Genomic DNA, 18,138 nt, shown 5'->3' with positions numbered 1-18,138 from the left:
TGTTGTAGTGGTGGCAGTAATGATAATGTATGTGGTTGTGGTGGTTGCAGAAGTGGTGGTGGTGATATTGTTGTGTTGGAGGAGGTTGTAGTAGTGGTGGTAAGGATGTGGTAGTGATTGTTGTTTTAATGGTGATAGTGTTGTGATGATGTCGTAGAGGTGGTGGCAATGATGGTGATGATGATGATGTGGTGGAGGTGGTTGTAGTAATGGTGGTGCTTCATGAAATGATGGAGTGGCGATGGTGGTGGTTGTAGTAGTAGTGGCAGTGATGATGATGATAGTGGTGGTGGTGGTGGTGATAAGGTGTGTACTTGAACGTGAAAAGAGAGAATGATGGCTGATGTGAAAAGGATATGATCCACTTTATAGATTTAGGTTTGTCTGACAGAAGGAATGATAGTGTGTGTTTGTGTGTGTTTTGTTTGTTTGTTTTCAGGGGTTTACGTCGCTTGCAACACATTTAGGTTATATCAGCGCCAGTAAAAAGGAAGAAAATGGGATAGTAAAAAGTTCTAGAATTACAATTAAAGCACCCAAGGAAAAGTAAGACACAGGGAAACGGAACAAAAAGGGATCAGATGTAGATTCCAAGAGCATACCACCAATGTACCTAGTTTGAGATCACCTATAAGTCTCATCCGGGCACAAAAAGTAATACACTCAAATGCTTACATTATACATTCAAAATAACAAATATAATAATACATAACAGAGAGATGATTTACAAGGAAAAAAATATCATCTCCCAAAACAATAAGTGTGCATTTGACTGTTTCCCTTCCAGTTAGGACTCTGGCCAGGGCCAGGACAAAACCAAGCAATCTCATTCCAAGACAAAGACAGAAAGCATGTTGGAAAACAGATATAAGGGGATAGAAGACATAGTATGTACCCCCTTGCCCACTATGGGAGGTCAGGAACCCCACCCAGGTGTGTGTGAGTGAGAGAGAGACACAGAGAGAGTGAGAGAAAGGGAGAGAGAGAGAGAGAGAGAGAGAGAGAGAGAGAGAGAGAGAGAGAGAGAGAGAGAGAGAGAGAGAGAGAGAGAGAAAGACTGCTCAAAGTGAATATAGTGATAGGTACAGAGAGTGAATTTTATTGTTAGGTGTGTATGTGCTTTATTTGTTAATCGGAAATATTAATTTAACGTTTGTTTCATGTTGGCAATTGCCAGGAAATTAATATTTTAATTGAATCCTCTGTGTGTGTGTGTGTGTGTATGTTGGTGTGTGTGTATGTTGGTGTGTGTGTGTAGCATTGTTAAGTACATGAACATGAAAACTGAAAACTTATTGAGGCTAAAGAACTGGATGCACTTTACTGATTTGTGTATGTGTGTGTGTGTGTGGGTATCAATGTTAAGTACATGAAGATAAAAACTGAAAACTTATTGAGGCTAAAGAACTCGGTGCACTTTACTGATTTGTGTGTGTGTGTGTGTGTGTGTGTGTGTGTGTGTGTGTGTGTGTGTGTGTGTGTGTGTAACATTGTTAAGTACATGACGATTAAAAGTGAAAACGTATCGAGGCTAAAGAACTGGGTGCACTTTACTGATTTGTGTGTGTGTGTGTGTGTGTGAGAGAGAGAGAGAGAGAGAGAGAGAGAGAGAGAGAGAGAGAGAGAGAAAGAAGAGGAGGAGAGAGAGAGAGAGAGAGAGAGAAGAGAAGAGAAGAGAGAAGAGAGAGAGAGAGAGAGAGAGAGAAGAGAGAGAGAGAGAGAGAGAGAGAGAGAGAGAAGCTCAAAGTGAATGTAGTGATGAGTACAGAAAAATGAAAGTGAAAAATTAACGAGACTTAAGACACTGAGTGAACTTTATTGATTTGTGTGAGCACGTGTATATGTTTGGAGGTCATTTCAGCGGCACTTAAAATATATATGGGGCTGTAAAAAAAAATAGATTTAAGTAAGATCAAAAGCACCGGAGAAAAAGTGACTGGTTCAAATAGGGCTCACAAACGGACTCCAAGATCAAACTATCAATGTAGTTAGTTTGAGTCACCTAAAAGTCTCACCAAGACACAAGCACAGAATCCTTGTGAGAGAAATACAAAATTTAGAACAACAAATCTAACGTCACACAAAAGAGAGATGATATATGAGGACAAATATATCATCTCCCAAACACGACTATACATTTAATTGTTTCCCTCCGTGCCAATGAATCCGGCCAGAAAAAAGATCCCACCAGGAAGATGATGTGATAGTGGTGCTTGCACTAGAGGTGGTACTGATTACAATGAGGGCAGTGATGATGTGGTTATGGAGATGGTGTTACTGATGATGATGTGATAGTTGCTGTCGTAGTGGTGGTAGTTGTGGTAGAGATGGTGATGATGTCATGATGGTTCAGGGGTGAGAATGACTGGTCACAAAAATGGAGTTCAAGACCTATCTATGCGACGATAACGTATAAATTTGAATTTCATTAAAAATTTACTGAGATGCAATCAAAAATGTGTCTCGCAATAATTTCTGACACCACTTGGAGGAATTTCAAAATTTGAGAGTGTAATTACAACATATTGTAGTAGTAGTAAGAAAAGATGGCGGTAGGGATGATGATGTGATGGTGGTTGTAGTAGGGTCGTGATAAGGATGATGATATGGTGGTTGTAGCTGTAGAGGTGTTGGGAATGATGGTGTGGTGGTGGTTGTAATAGTTGTGGTAGGGATGATGTGGGGTGGTTGTAGTAAGATAGTTGGGATGATGTGGTGGTGGAGGATGTATTTGTATTGGTAGTAGGAATGATGATGTAGTGGTGGTTGTTGTAGTAGTGGTGGTAGGGATGATGATGTGGTGGTGGTTGTAGGTAGTAGTAGTGGTCGTGGGGGATGATGATGTGGTGGTGGTGGTGATAGGAATGATGATGTGATGGTTGTTGTAGTACAGGTGGTGGTTGTAAAAGTAGTAGTGATAGGGATGTTGATGTAATGGTTGTGGTGAGCCTTTTTAAAAGGCGGAATAGTGATGGTGATGAGCGGAGATAAACCACCATTTAGGCGAAAGATTCTCAGCCCTGACAGATAAAGAAAAACTACAATTTGAAACCAACCTGACAAGCTTGCTTCAGATTAGGACGGTCGATTTCCTTTACCAAGGGACACTTGTGTAACACATCCTACAATAAAATAAACAACATGTAAATCAATCATACAATATAATAATTTGAGAGTCTTTTCCATTCATATAAAAATAGTAAAAAAATTAAATAATTGAATAGCTTTTGCACGTCAAAATTGTAAAAAAGCTTTTAGAACCGTTCTTTCCTTATACTAAAACTGTAAAAAATGTTATCTAATCGCCACCTTCCATTGTTAATGTAAAAAATGTTTTTCAACTTTAAAAAATCATAAACAATTTCTTGAAAGTAGGCAATCTGTACGCTTCCCATTATCCCTAAAATGTTAATGTATACCATAAATTAATTCATGTCCTCTGCCATTTTTTTTTCCATTTAAATATTTTAAATCGAGTAAAATAAAACTAATGAGAGATACCATCTGATCATTCAATACACAAATTACGTTTGAACCGATAAATAGAAAGTCATGACGTTTGTTGTTGTGGAGAAGTTTAAAAAAAAAAAACTCCCCAAAAAAAAACAAGCAAACCAAGAAAAGAATTTATTAAAAATAACATTGTTCATTACCAATTAATGAAAAGGATTTATTCAACTAAAAGTGCGGAGATCTTCCTCCCAATACCCCCCCCCCCCCCCCCCCCCCCCCCCCAGCAAAAAAAAAAAAAAAAATGAAATTAACACAGCAAACACTAAAATGTTGTACAAACCTGGAATTTAGGTTTCCATTTGACAATCTCTGCCAACTCTTTCACCTTGGCATCCACCAGACTGTCAATGTTATTCAAAGGGTCAAGGTAAAATGACTCTGTGGAGAACAAGGTCATTATTAGAACAACTGCTACAGTCTATTGCTAGTTATCCCACATACTCCAAGTATCCCAGATTGCTTAAGATCAAAATAAATATCTCTTTATCCACTATATGAAAGGGAAAGAGAAAAAAAAAAAAGATCTTGAGAGACAAACAGAACATACAGCCAGAATCTGCCCCGGGTTATGCAGTATTAAACTGACAAAAACAATTGCCCGCGACCATTTGGATAGGACAATCATCTAAAACCAAGTTCTTTCAGCTGCTCTAACCGACCTAAATTTTCAATCATTGCTTGATGAAGAGAGGGGTAAGAACCAAACCTAGATTGCAGACTCCGGACTATTTTTTGTTTGCAAGATGAGTGATCCAGCAAATGAGAAATTGGGATCCCTTTTTATCCTCTACATGATAGAACCCACCAACAGCTGCAACTCTGACAAGAAATCCTGATTCTTCACTACAGTCATCTCCTCATAATCCAAAGAGGTATTTGGAGATAAATTTATTTTATACTTTTACAATAATGGTCTTGGCTGTTAACGGCGCTGTCTCTGCCAAATAAAAAAATTGAAATATCGCCTAACAGGTGCCATGTCTTGTTCTACATGTTACTTGTTGCTGTTGGTCAGGGACCCTTTGTAAAGTGCTTTGAGCACGATTAGTGGATATTGCGCAATATAAAAGCAAGGTTTTTAAAGGGCTTTACAGTTTTAAGGTGATATCAACACCAGTAAAAAGGCAGGAAATGTGATAGTATAAAAATTCTAGAATTACAATTAAAGCATCTTGTATTTTTCTTTCTTGCTTTGTCTGGCACTGTTTCATACACACTTGTTCAGATCTTTATCTTACACTGGTTCCTGCTCCCTGATTTCTCTATAGGCACAAAGGACATTTAACAGTTGACTTGTACGAATGAAATGGAAATTTAGTTCCATGCGGCCTATTGGAAGAATGAATTGTGACGCATACTGAATATTCACGGCACTATGCCATATAAATATGCGTGTATATTTCTTCTTTGATTTACTTATCAGACCAAGATGAAGGCAATTTCACTCACCACCCATATCCAGGATACACTTTAAAAATGTTGGCTCCAGAGCCTGGCTAATAAATACTTGTAAGTAGATGTTAAACGACTCCACAAGAGGATCGTCTTCATATTGTTGTATCAACCTGATCAATGGGAAAGATAAAAGGGTTAATAATGACAGTTACCACCGTAGTAGTAGTAGTTTTAGTAGTAGTAGTAGTGGTAGTAGTAGTAGTAGTAGTAGTAGTAGTAGTAGTAGTAGTAGTAGTAGTAGTAGTAGTAGAAATAGTAATTGTAGTAGTAGTAGTAGTATTAGTAGTGGAAGCAGCAGCAGTAGTAGTACAGTCCACTCCGGATAATCGCAACACCTTGGGATCAGCGAAAATGTTGCGATTAACCGGTTGCAATTAACCAAAGCTGAGTGTCTTGTCTACTACTGCAACATTTTACACATTAGGGGTAAACACAAACCAGTTGTGAACATTGTTCTTAGTCCACCACAGACTGAGCAATATGATTGAATAAAAAACCCATATGACAGCCCTGTATAGATTTGTCAAGCAAAAGCAGCTTTAATGCAAGTCGCCGTCTTATTCAGATTGGATTAACATTCACTCTTTTGTTCTTAACATTTGTAAGAATCAAATAGTTTAGCCGTGATGAGAGACAATAGAGCTTTCACCAAACTCAATGATCACAATGCACAATTGTCAATCCCAAAACAAAGGACATCGCTCAGTCTCTCTTTACAACTCTCATTATCTACCTGTTGTAAAGACTATGCCCAGCCCCCTCGCCTCCTATCTAATGGCCACAGATTACATCACAAACACATGGTGCAAAGCCCCTCTTTTGTCTCTCTAATAAAGTGGTGACACAATACTGTAGCATTAAATCCCGCTCACTCTCGATTTTTCAACTTATCACAATTTCTTCCATGATGAAATTTAATCATGATATTTTGTTAGATTGATTTCTTGAATTTACCACTTTTGAGGGCAAAAAATTGTTGCAATTAACCGAAGTTTGTTGCAATTAACCAGTGACTTTTATATAGAATTAATTCCGTTTCTTGGGAAATGTTGCGATTAACCGAAAGTTGCAATTAACTGAGTTGCGATTATCCGGAGTGGACTGTAGTAGTAGTAGTAGTAGTAGTAGTAGTAGTAGTAGTAGTAGTAGTAATTCTAGTACTAGTAGTAGTAATAGTGTATTAGTGGTAGTAGTAGAAGTAGAAGAATCGTTATTATCATTATTATTATTATTATTATTATTAGTATTTACTCTTGGTGGGGGTGGGGTTTACTGAGTAAAGCTGTGAAGACCTGGGATGTATTCGCTGGATTACAGGATGCAAGCAGCGATCACAGGAGTCGGCAACTTGCATCCCGGATCAATAGATTGTATGAATTGGCTAGAATTATTTTAATGAATGGAACAAAATTTTTATATCTGAAGAGAACAGTAATCCAAAAAGATTCTAATATCTTCTTGTGTTGTTGTCGTTATCATTATTATTATTATCATTCTTCTTATTATTATTAATATCATTTATTACTTATCCTCTTTACTTACTTTCCATCGGTGGGTACTTTAGGTTGATACTCATCAAGCACTTGCACCAACACAGAATCAGACTTTCCCTTCACCACAAGTTCATTCACCTTGATGGGCTCAAACTGACTGAACATGGATTTCATCCATGTTGAATACTGAGAGACAAAGAATATAAATTTTTAAAATCACTGTTTGCCACTGACATTTTATTTCCATGGCTATCTAAGCTTACATAGGCATGCTATAAGTACAGTATTAGTATTTTTGTTCTTTCTTAAAAACAGGAAGAGAAAAGGAAAAGCAGTGATATCTATGGAAACCCACTTCAGCAACAAAACTAAAAAAAAAAAAGGACTTAAGTCTTCTGCAGAAATGAGATAATTAACTCTATCCTTACCGACCATTTCATTATTTTCCCAAGAATGTCAGGCTTATCCAGCAGAAAAATGGATTTTTGAAACAAACAATCTTTCTACAAAACAGCTTTATGTTCTTATTAATTAAACAAAGATCATAGTGAGGTACAAAAAAATCTAAATAAGAACAACTGTATATTGTGTCGTAACAGATGTGACGATTTTGCTGTAGGTGGTAAGGAGAGGGTTAAAAGTCAATGATGGGCTTTGAAAAGTCCCAGCAATTCCAATGGTTTCCTGTCTCCAAGTCCATTCAAATTGACAAGGGAGGCTACCCACTCTTCTTTGGAAAGTTTGTAAGCTGAGGGAAGGAGCTATTTCCTGTTCCATATTTTATTGGTCTAATTCAAATGATTGTGTTATAATAGATAATGCTCTGTTCACCGTCTCTGCATCCAAAGCAAGATGGTAATTAGACCTGTAAATGAGCTCTATAAAAATTGACTGAAACTTTTCGTATCGTATCAGAAAAATCCAAAGAATCGAGATGAATAGTAAACAGCAAGCTCACTTGAGCAAAAAAATGGCAGAAAACTAATTTACGTGGGAATTAATTAGGCTACTTACAATTGTTTCTCATAATTACCCACATCAGTGAAGAAACGGTCAACCAGTTTGTTTACAATGTGAGGCAATCGAGATGAGCTTGTAGCAATAATAAAAACTTTCGATTTGAAGGTGTCTTCAAAACGCACTTCCGGCTTTCACATTAAACTTTTTCATACTTTTAGGCTCGACCAAGTAAATGTGGTCAATTTTGGCTTAGACGAAACAGTGAAATTTATCGCTCGGCGGCTCAGTTAAAATTGGCTACCATTGGGATCACGACAGGGTTGGAAAGTGAAAAGATAATTTCACAAAGGCTGTGTGAAAATACACTGGGGTGTGTTCAGACACAGCAATTCTAAGAAGCGTCGCTTAGCCTTGGCCATATATCCAACGTAAATATAAACGCCCTTGAGCTATGCGTAGCACTGTGGAACATTCCTAACTACTTCACGGTCATTCGACTACGATTCATGAATTCTTTCTTTCTTTCCTTTTTAAAAATATTTGAATTTGACAAATTGACTGATTTCAGTTAATTGACTGAGAATTTACAGGTCTAGGTAATACTTTGTAATATCACAAGTAATGCCTCGTAAAGTAAAACAAGGCTTCAGCTGTCCTTCAAAAAGTGGGTAATTTCAGTATAAAGACTTGAACAGTTTCCATCTCAATGAATTGAGTAAATAAGATGAAAGAACGCCCCACCTTACGGGGCCATCTGTGTAGAAGTGAGATTATTTATAGTCAATGAAAAGCTTTTTATTTCTTTATTAACAAAAACTGAAGAGAGCCTGAGAATGGAAGCTTTAGGACAATAGAATAATATACATTGTGTATTCACGATAACATAAGTGAAGTTTTGGTTAGACAGTAAGAGATATAAAAGTTGCAAGCTCCTACAATCCAGACCTACCAAATACTACCAAAAAAAACCCCCCAAAAACCCATGTAGAACAACTTTTTTTTTTTATATCTAGAATTGTTAAACTATAGTTTTATTTTTGGTGTTGAAAAAGAAATTTAGACATTATCTAATCCCAATAAGGACACATTATTAATCTATAAAGCTAGTTATGGTGACTCCTATCCCCCCCCCCCCCCCCCCCCCCCCCTTAGCACTGCAAATTAAATTTAATTTCAAGTTCTCAAGTATGATAATCAACAGATCAAAATCTGAATTTCCTCCCCCCTCCCTCAGAGATCTGATATTATTTAATCATTTCACTTGTTCAACATAGATAATTGAGGGGGGAAAAAACATGTGAAATGTAAGTAATGAGACCAACCACCTCAACTTGGTAATACATTGGGGTGCCAAAATCAATATAAGGATTAAGTAAGATAGACACATTTGTCAACAATTGCAGAGCATGGAAGCAGGTGAAGAAGACACCCCAAAAAAGAGTCAAATGGCCTATGCTCCGATTGGGGTTAAGGGCTAAATTAAGGAAATAAATCTGTATAAGTGGAAGTAAGAAAGCGGAATCTATTCCTTACCGTTCCCACAGCCTTGTGCCGCACAATCCCATCTTGTATGACAAGTTCAAACTTGTGTATCATATTGCTTGGTTCTAGACGCCAGATGGGATAGTTCTCGTAGTTTTGTAAGTCTTTCTTTTCTATCAAATATTGGCCCAACTGAAAAGGTAATGATGCAAGCACATGATTAGGGATCATGATAACCATCTTTAGACCTTTCTCTTTTCCTATCCTTTAATCATTACAATATGATTGTTATTAAATGTATCAAGAGATACAAAAACTAAGTCAACTCTTTATTCTTTGAAAAACCTTTTTCATAATATTATGTGTGCGTCCCTGACATAATCAGTCACATGGTGAAAATGTTTGTTTTGCATTTTTTGAAAGCCCAATGTCTCCTGAGCATTTTAATCTTTATTTGAAGCATTATTATGCCCATTGATGAAGTTGTGACTCTATCCAGGAACAGACGTGCTTGGTCCCGATATGTGGATTCCCTATGACCGTGACACTTTTATGCTGATGTAGCAAAGCACCTTATAGGTGCCGTACTAATGTACAATGCAAGTGATTAAAACACTGCACTGTGACCCAAAAGGCCCCCGGTTCAAGCCCTGCATTAGGCACTTCCAGTTTTTTTTTCCCTTGAGAAAGATTATCAACCCCCAATGTGGACAACATGGGTGATTCCTGTTGATATCAGACGTGTTTGATGGATTGTCCATATTCTCTCACGGAGAGGCAATGACATATTATTATTATAATTCATTCTTTTAATATTTTTTGGTTGATATGAAGTGAACCCAATACTGTTGGATTGTGAAGTGGAGAATGCAGCCACTATGCCACATGGTAACTCTTTCAACCATTTTCATTTGTTTCTGAGTAGAGATATTTCATCCAACTATCCTAAACATAAAGCAAAAGGTAGTTCTTCTGCACCCATGGATCCAATGTTTACTCTATCATCTGTAGCAAGAAACGGACGGCATACTTGCCAAACTGAAAACTTCAAATTTAGTAATTTTAATGTCAATTTTTAGTAATTTGACAAGAAAATTCGTAATTTCTGAAATTGTGTATGAACAACCACAATATTATTATTATTATTATAATCATTATTATAGTAGTAGCAATAGTAGTAGTAGTAGTAGTAGTAGTAGTAGTAGTAGTAGTAGTAGTAGTAGTAGTAGTAGTAGTAGTAGTAGTTGTAGTAGTAGTAGTAGTAGTAGTAGTAGTAGTAGTAGTAGTAGTAGTAGTAGTAGTAGTAGTAGTTGTTGTTGTTGTTGTTGTTGTTGTTGTTGTTGTTGTTGTTGTTGTTGTTGTTGTTGTTGTTGTTCTTCTTCTTCTTCTTCTTCTTATCATTATTATTATTATTATTTTTATTATCATTAAGGTATTACTAAGAATTAAAAATTCGTAATTTTCCATCAAATTTTGAATTTGGCCATGAAATTTGTCTAAAATTCGTAAAATTACGAAAAATTCGTAAGATTCGGCATGAATGGGACGGAAGCAATTGCTTGCTACCCTTCAGATAGGACATTAAACTATTGCAAAGTACTTTCCACCAGATATAACAGACCTAGCGACCTCATCAGAGCTGGATAAAACCAGAGGTCAAAAAATCTCACCTGCAGCCAGAACAAGTAAGAGAGCAATATACATATTATACATTTTAAAAAATGAAGTAATATATTACAGGATAACTGCCTTCATCCTGGTTTTGTACTGAGGCTGTTGTGGTAGAAGACTGTGAAGTTGTATTGGGTGAAGAATCCATTTGTCCAACATTCTTAACTGAACTGCTAGTTTTCTGTACAATCCCTGAAGGTGAATCTTGGGCAGGAATCTTGTGGATGAATGGGGGTGGGGCACGAATTGGAGCGCGTAATTTGATTCTCCTGAAAATATAACATCATGTATATTCGTACTGATAATAAATTTCTAAACATCAAGCAAATAAACAAAAGTCATAAAGCAGCAAACCTTTATAATATGCGAGTCAATAAAAATGAGTTACTATTTTTAGTCTTTGCTTGTATGGAGTACGGCATTCATTGAAAAAAAAAAATTGGCCACAAAGATTTTACTGCTTAAATTAATCAATTAAAATGCCCCATGCCCTCAACTGGAAAAAGAAAAAGAATTTCCCAGTTTTAAGAACATTTATAAAAGTTGGGAGTCACTTTAACTGATAAACTTATGAAATTAAATTTTCTGACCCAAAATTTTTAAAAAGTACATTTTTAGTACTGCTGAACTCAGTAAATCCAATTCATACCTGCCCAATTGAAAATTCATAATTCACTAAGAAATACAAAATTCATCAGTAATTAATGGTCAAATTTCAGTAATACTAAAGCAAACAAAAATAATGATAGATATACCCTTTTATATATGTAAAATAAACTAATCATGTAATATAGGCCTACTACTTAGGCTCGGCTAGATGATTTTAACATTGGTATTCGTGAAAATATTACAGAGTTTAATTTAATTTTCAATATATTTCATCACTGAGTATAAATGACAAATTTAGTAATTCATAGTATTTATGATGACGATAAGTATTGAATTGTAAGCTTCAATTTATTATATGAAGACATATACTGTGGACGTTTCAGATTTCCCCTTTATAAACAAAACAGGATGAATGAAACACCAGAGACGAATGAGATGATAAGGACACAATGGGTTACTTACTTTGGCTTTTTCTTCTTTTCCACTAAGTCATAACCAACTTTTAAATCCTGAAAATAAATAAAGGAAAAAAAAATAATCAAGAAAAACGGAACTGCCCACAATATCATTGTATGCATGGGATGAGATATCTTTGAAGAACTGAACACCAGAGGAGTCACATTCAAATTTTTAAGAATTTATGCGGTGAATTTACTTTGATCACAGATCAATTTCTGACTAGAAGAGCAATGGTTTCATCTAAAACTTTGGTTAGAAATCCAAAACTGGAGAAAACAAAAATAATGACTGCTGGGTTGACAGAGCAGCCAGATAATATTCAGTCAACACTGATTGGGACCATTCTATTCGCTCCCTTGGCTGCATGTGCTAATTGGTAAAACTGAACATATAAAAAAAAGAGTTCCCAAATTTCAAATGAAATCTATTCACTGTATCAAATGGCAACCAAACAGGGTCTTTATTTTAGAGTATTCTAAATTTCAAATGAAAACTATTCACCGTATCAAATGGTGACCACACAGGGTCTTTGTCAGAGTCGTAGTCCTTGTCATCCAGACCTGTCTTACGGACGAATATTTCATCCTCACTGCTGCTGTCTGAGTCAGCATATCGACCTGGAGATAGTGTGAAAACAAGCATTTAAAGTTGAAGAAAAATGAGGCCAACAATTTGTTAAAATAAATCAAATGACCAATCTCAAAAAATATGTCAGAGCGATGCAGACACTAAAAATTGAATTTAAATCAATTAATAAAACATATAAATTTGACCCAAATTTCGTAATTTTGACCAAAAAAATAAATTTTCATCTTCAATATCTCTCCAAGATGAATGGTAATGTGGCAAAATGTTGGAGTAAAACTGATGTTTAAAATTGAATTGTAAGCTTCATTTATAATATTTAAATTAAATCATAAACCCCCTTTGAGGAAGACTTTCTTAAATTGCAGACAATTTGAATTTCCTAATTCTAAATATTTTGACATTCAACTAAATTTCTACACCTAGCGTTGTAATATCACACAATAGGCATCATGTCTCTTCCTATATGTTAAGTGCTGCAGTTGGCTAGGGACCCATTGTAAATCGCTTTGAATATGTGTCGTGGCTATATAAATGTTCATATTATTAGAGCACAACCTCGTCAATATGCAAACACGCTAAGAGCTGTGCTAATAAATTTTCTACTTCATTAATAAACCTGCAAATAGCAGAAAGTTATCACCAATTCTTAGCAACAAAGAACACCAAATTTTCATTTAATACAGGACAAGTCACCATTTATTCCGCAAGCAGGAAATATGGAACAATTTTTTATTATTTATATAAATGTTGTTAAACTATTACTATTACTATATTTAACATTACAGATTAACAATTTACCCTCACAAAGATTAAATAACGCTTCAAAATCCTTAAAATTATGCACTATGGCATCAACTTTCATTTCAATAAGTTTTAATGACCTACAGATGCTCATGAAGTTCTGAAAATTCTACAAAATTTTTGTCGTAATAGTCAGGCCTGTATAAGTATTATGTATCTTTTTTTATACAGCACTTCAAAAAATATACACTGCGGAATTTAAGCCAGTATTCATTCACACACTAATAAATTGTTCCTATCTGAAATGTAAATTATGAGTCACAATAAATAACATAAAACTGCCTCTGCATCAAATGTAAACAAACTTACGTTTCTTCTTGGACTTTTCCATGCCTTTGTCCTTAGCCTTCCTTCCAATAGAAGTTCTAACTGGAGGAGGTGTTGCTTCTCGTGTGGCTGGCTTTGCAGCCACAGTCCTGTCATCTCCACTAAGTATGATCTCTTCTCCGTCTGAATCAACGAGTTTACCTCTTTTCTTTTTTACTTTAATTTTCTCTTCTTTCAGTTGTTTCTTATTATGTGATAAGAGAGCTGACTCGCTCAGTGTGCTAACTTTTCCTTTCTTTTTCCCCTTTGGCAAGGTTATTTTCATAGCTAACTCACTGGTCCTTTGAACAGTATATCCCTCCTTGTCACTATTTTGAGAAGAATTTTCATTGTCACTAAGAGTGGACAAAAAGTCTTTTCCCTGAGCAGAAACAAAAGCAATGTCGTCTGAATCGTCTGCAAGAGAAGTGGAGGGAGGTGGGGTCTCCTTTCGGATAATAGTGACGGGTGGTCTGGGTCTTCGAGGCTCTGGGATGTATTTGGGTAGTTGAGGTTTTTTGGTGATGGCAGCCGAGGACACACTGGATAGAGTTTCTTGCTTATTGCCCTGAAGGTAACTGAGAAAAGAGTCCTGAAAATTGTCTTTCTTGGCACCTTGGTTGGATGGAATTCCCAATTCCTTCTTAACAGTGGTAGCAGGCTCTACATGACTGAAATGATTAAATTCATCGTCCTCATCAACGGAAGGCATGAAGGTGAGGGTCATGGGTTCTACTTCCACATGCCCATAGTCTGAATAAGTCTGTTGATTTGGATTCATGCCATTGTAACCCCCACCAGCACCATCATCAAATGACATCTCACCAACATTCATCCCATCATCAAAGGATGCAACAGGATGGATTTCATGGACGGCCGCACCATGGTACGTGGGTCTGAAGGCAGTGGCGTCATTGGTCTGTTCCTGCTGCTGTTCAGCAGGGGTGACAAGAGTGGTCAGGATGACCTCTTCCCCACTCTCATTGGTTGTAGGACCAAAACTTGGATTCTGGGCACTGACCAATTGCTCAAGGAAAGGCTGACCACCAAAGTCTACTTGAAATTGATTGGTAGGGTCGTTACCATCAATGATGAGGGTAGTCCCTCGGTTTGTGTCATACCCAGGGCCTGCTGTTGGGGTCTGGGACATCACCACCTGCTGTTGTGGATTTAGTGAGGGAGATTGGGATTGAGAGGAATTGGAGTGCTGCTGCTGCTGTCTCCCATCCGAAACGATTGATTGTTGCTGGATGTTGATTATGCTGGGATCAGTTAAATAATGACTGGAGGTATGAAGCTTGCTGTCCTGAGTTGTCTGCTGAGGATTCATGTTTGAGACAGATGAAGCGTCAAGGGTTGGAGCTTGATGCTGACCTGACATAGCAGGAAAGTTGGCCAGACGAGAAATGTGAGCATTGCCAGAACCATGATGACCACTTCCACTATTCGAAGTGGAATTGCTGCTGCTGCTACTGTTATTGTGTGTCCTTATTGGAGAATCAGAATGACCTGAAATATTCATCATAGCATTAGTGGAATATCCCTGCTGCTGTAAAGTAATTTGGTCATTGCTGTTGGGAATGTTTGACATATACAAAGACTGATTGTTTTGATTGTTGCTTGCATTGTTAACATTAACATTTGGAACAGGAGACAGTTCTTTAGGTTTTCTCTGTCGTTGTTTACTGTAAGTAGTGCTAGATTTTTCATTGGATATTCTCGAGGACATGTTGAATTCAGGAGACATCAGGTTGCTGTTTTGAATTTTGGGACTAGGAGAATGCGAGTAGCCTTGAGGTTCGTTCAGAGAGTAGTTCTGAGGCATGGATGGTGTCTGCGATCTGTGAGCATCTCGGCTAGTATACTGGTTGCTAGTGAAAATTTGCTGCTGTTGATGATGGTGATTATCATGAACCATTTGGGGGGAATGCCGTAGGGACAACGTGGAGACTTGAGAGGATGGTGGTATGTGAGAAAGATTGGCTAAATCATGGTGCTGTGGTCTTTGGACAGCCCCAGCTCCCGATGAAGTGTGGGGAACCGATTTTTTGGCATTGTTAGTTGCAGTTGGTGTCGCTGTCGAGGTAGCTGGTGATGGGACATCTTTCTTTTTACGATTACGAACACGTTTTGGTTTAGTCGTTGAATCTGCTGGAGCTTGAACCGTTGGTTGTGCTTGAAGCTGCTGCTGCTGCATGGATGAAAGTGTGAGGGCTGCAGAAATCGAGTGAGAAGAATGGGGATGATGTGGAGATGACGAATGTGAGATGTTGGCAGTCGGTTGTATGTGAGAAAATGCAACAGATGAGGATTGTTGTTGCTGTTGGTTCATCTGCAATGACTGAATGAGGTTGGCTGATGTATCTTTATTTGTCTTTGCATGATGAGTTTGCCTATGGCCACTACTGCCTTGGTGAAATGAAAGAGCATCCTGTGTTGTGTTTGTCTGCTGGACAATTCCTCGAATGGGATCCAGTTTAAGACGGAAATCATTTTCCTGGAATTTATCAACCATAGCCTGTGCATGTTCAGGAGCAAGATTAGCAAATTCATGGAAATGTGCTAGTGAAAATGATGAATTTTCCATGTGAGCAGGGGTGGTGTTTTCTTGTTGCTGCTGTTGAACTGGTGGAGCTGCAGGACTGACAGCCTCATACGACAGATCACCCCCTGATAAATGCTGTTGCTGTGCAGCATAATCAGAATCTGCCACCGACAAGCTGCCATAGGAGCCGTAGAGCTGATGTTGAGTCCCTGAAGAAATACTTTCGCTTTCTCTGCCGTGAGGCGAAAGAAAAGCCTGGTGTGTCTGAATTGGAGTTTGTCGATGGTGGATGGTTGTCTGTTGATGCAGATTACTGCTGCTTCCATGTAGAGAATCTTTACCTAAACCAGAGGAATATGAAAGGCTAATACTAGAAGGATTGAGACTTTCTGTCAATGGGCGGGTGTAAATAAGGTCTCCCATAACATTCTGTGTCCTCTGACAAGACGTTATACGAGGTACACTAGAACTGTGGGCAGGTGGTGGCTCTTGTAAGATGGACTGCTGCTGCTGCAACTGGTTTGATTTAGAAGATGAAAAACTACCCACACCAGGCGATGATGGGATGGATGGCGAACAGCTGACAGCCATGCTGGCTACATCAGGCAAGATACTGTACTGGTTGTACAGAGACGAGGATGCAGGGAAATTTGTGCCACTCCATACTCTTGCAGCTTCCAGAAGTTGGTTACGGGACAGACCTTCAGTCCTCAAAACCTGATCAGAAAAATTAAATAGAATAACAGGAGTACAATTTTTTTTTAATTAAAAAAAAAAGAAAAAAAAAGTAGCATTATACAGATTGTGAAAACTGCTTGCTACCTCTGGATAGGGCACTCGTCTATCACAAAATACGTTGTGTCAGATCTGACCCAGCTGCCAAATTGGTGGACAGAGGGGTCAGAAAAAGTTTTTTAACAGCTTGGATGGAAATTTTAAAGATCAATATTTCTCAGAGAAGTGAACAAAAATAAAAGAAAGAAAAGAAAAGAAAAGAAAGAAGAGAAAAAGATATGTAGAGACGCCAACTTTAAATTTGGCTCACAGGAATTTCAGACACCACTTGGAGGAATTTCATTGCCGAAAGAGGAACTTCCGCACACAAGAATGGTATTTGGCATTGTGTTTACATATCATATAGTTCTGAATAGATAACTGATTGGAACTATATTATGATATGTAAACACAATGCCAAATAAAATCCCAAATTTTCCTTATTTCAAATGAAGTTAAGCTCTAAAACCTAATGGTAGTGATTGTAGAACTGGTGGCATAGAGGGTGATGTGGTGTTGGTGGTTGTATTAGTAGTGGTAGTGATGATGATGTGGTTGTAGTAGTATTAGTGGTAGTGCAGGTGGTGGTTGTAGTAGTAGTGGTAGTTTGATGATGTGGTTGTGGTGGTTGTAGTAGCAGCAGTGTGATGATGATGTTGTGGTGGTTGAAGTAGTGGTGGTTGAAGTAGTAGTGGTAGTGATGATGATGTGGTGGTTGATGTAGTAGTGGTAGTGACTGGGGTGAGAATGACTGGTCACAAAAAAGGAGGAAATTTTTCATCGTAAAGATCATGAACCATCCATGCGACCATAAACTATAAATTTGAATTTCACTAAAATTCACTGAGATGCAATCCAAAACTTTTGACAAGACTCAGTGGAATTTCATAAGTTGTTAGTGTAATTACATTTGGTGGTTGTAGTAGGGATGATGATGTGGTGGTGGTTGTAGTAGTAGTGGTGGTGGTACGGATGATGCGGTAGTGATTGTATAGTAGTGGTCGTATGGATGATTGTGTGGTGGTGGTTGTAGTAGTAGCAGTGGTAGGGATGATGTGGTAGTGATTGTAGTAGTAGTAGTGGTCGTATGGATGATTGTGTGGTGGTGGTAGTAGTAGTGGTGGTTGGGATGATGTTGTGGTGGTTGAAGTAGCAGTGGTGTTAGGGATGATGATGTGGTGGTGGTTGTAGTAGTGGTAGTTGTGGTAGGAATGATGATGTGATGGTAGTTGTAGTAGTGGTGCTAGGGATGATGGTGTGGTGGTGGTTGTAGTAGGAGTGGTGGTAGGGATGATGAGGTGGTGGTGGTAGTTGTAGTAGCGGTAGTAGAGATGATGATGTGGTAGTGGTTGTAGAAGTTGTGGCAGGAATAATGATGTGGAGGTAGTTGTAATAGCGGTAGTAAGGTTGATGATGTGGTGGTGGTTGTAGTAGTGGTAGTAGGGTTGATAGTGTGGTGGTGGTTGTAGTAGGAGTGGTGGT

General features: G+C 37.8%; 1 protein-coding gene across 1 annotated transcript in view; it reads right to left on the bottom strand.

Annotated features, from left to right (window-relative positions):
* LOC144978638 (uncharacterized) overlaps positions 1–18,138 on the bottom strand; it is a 42,582-nt gene that overhangs the window by 9,571 nt on the left and 14,873 nt on the right. Inside the window, exons 4-12 of the mRNA XM_078924948.1 lie at positions 13,341–16,599; positions 12,144–12,259; positions 11,646–11,692; positions 10,642–10,843; positions 8,955–9,095; positions 6,511–6,647; positions 4,963–5,078; positions 3,794–3,891; positions 3,057–3,122 (exon numbers count right to left, since the gene is read on the bottom strand). Coding sequence (XP_078781074.1) covers positions 3,057–3,122; positions 3,794–3,891; positions 4,963–5,078; positions 6,511–6,647; positions 8,955–9,095; positions 10,642–10,843; positions 11,646–11,692; positions 12,144–12,259; positions 13,341–16,599 — 4,182 coding nt within the window. The remainder of the gene's footprint in view (positions 1–3,056; positions 3,123–3,793; positions 3,892–4,962; positions 5,079–6,510; positions 6,648–8,954; positions 9,096–10,641; positions 10,844–11,645; positions 11,693–12,143; positions 12,260–13,340; positions 16,600–18,138) is intronic.

Source organism: Berghia stephanieae, chromosome 8 (assembly GCF_034508935.2).
Source record: "Berghia stephanieae isolate SIO BIC M18660-M18661 chromosome 8, UCSD_Bste_1.3, whole genome shotgun sequence".
NCBI lineage: Eukaryota > Metazoa > Mollusca > Gastropoda > Nudibranchia > Aeolidiidae > Berghia > Berghia stephanieae.
This window is presented reverse-complemented; position numbering and strand designations above follow the sequence as displayed.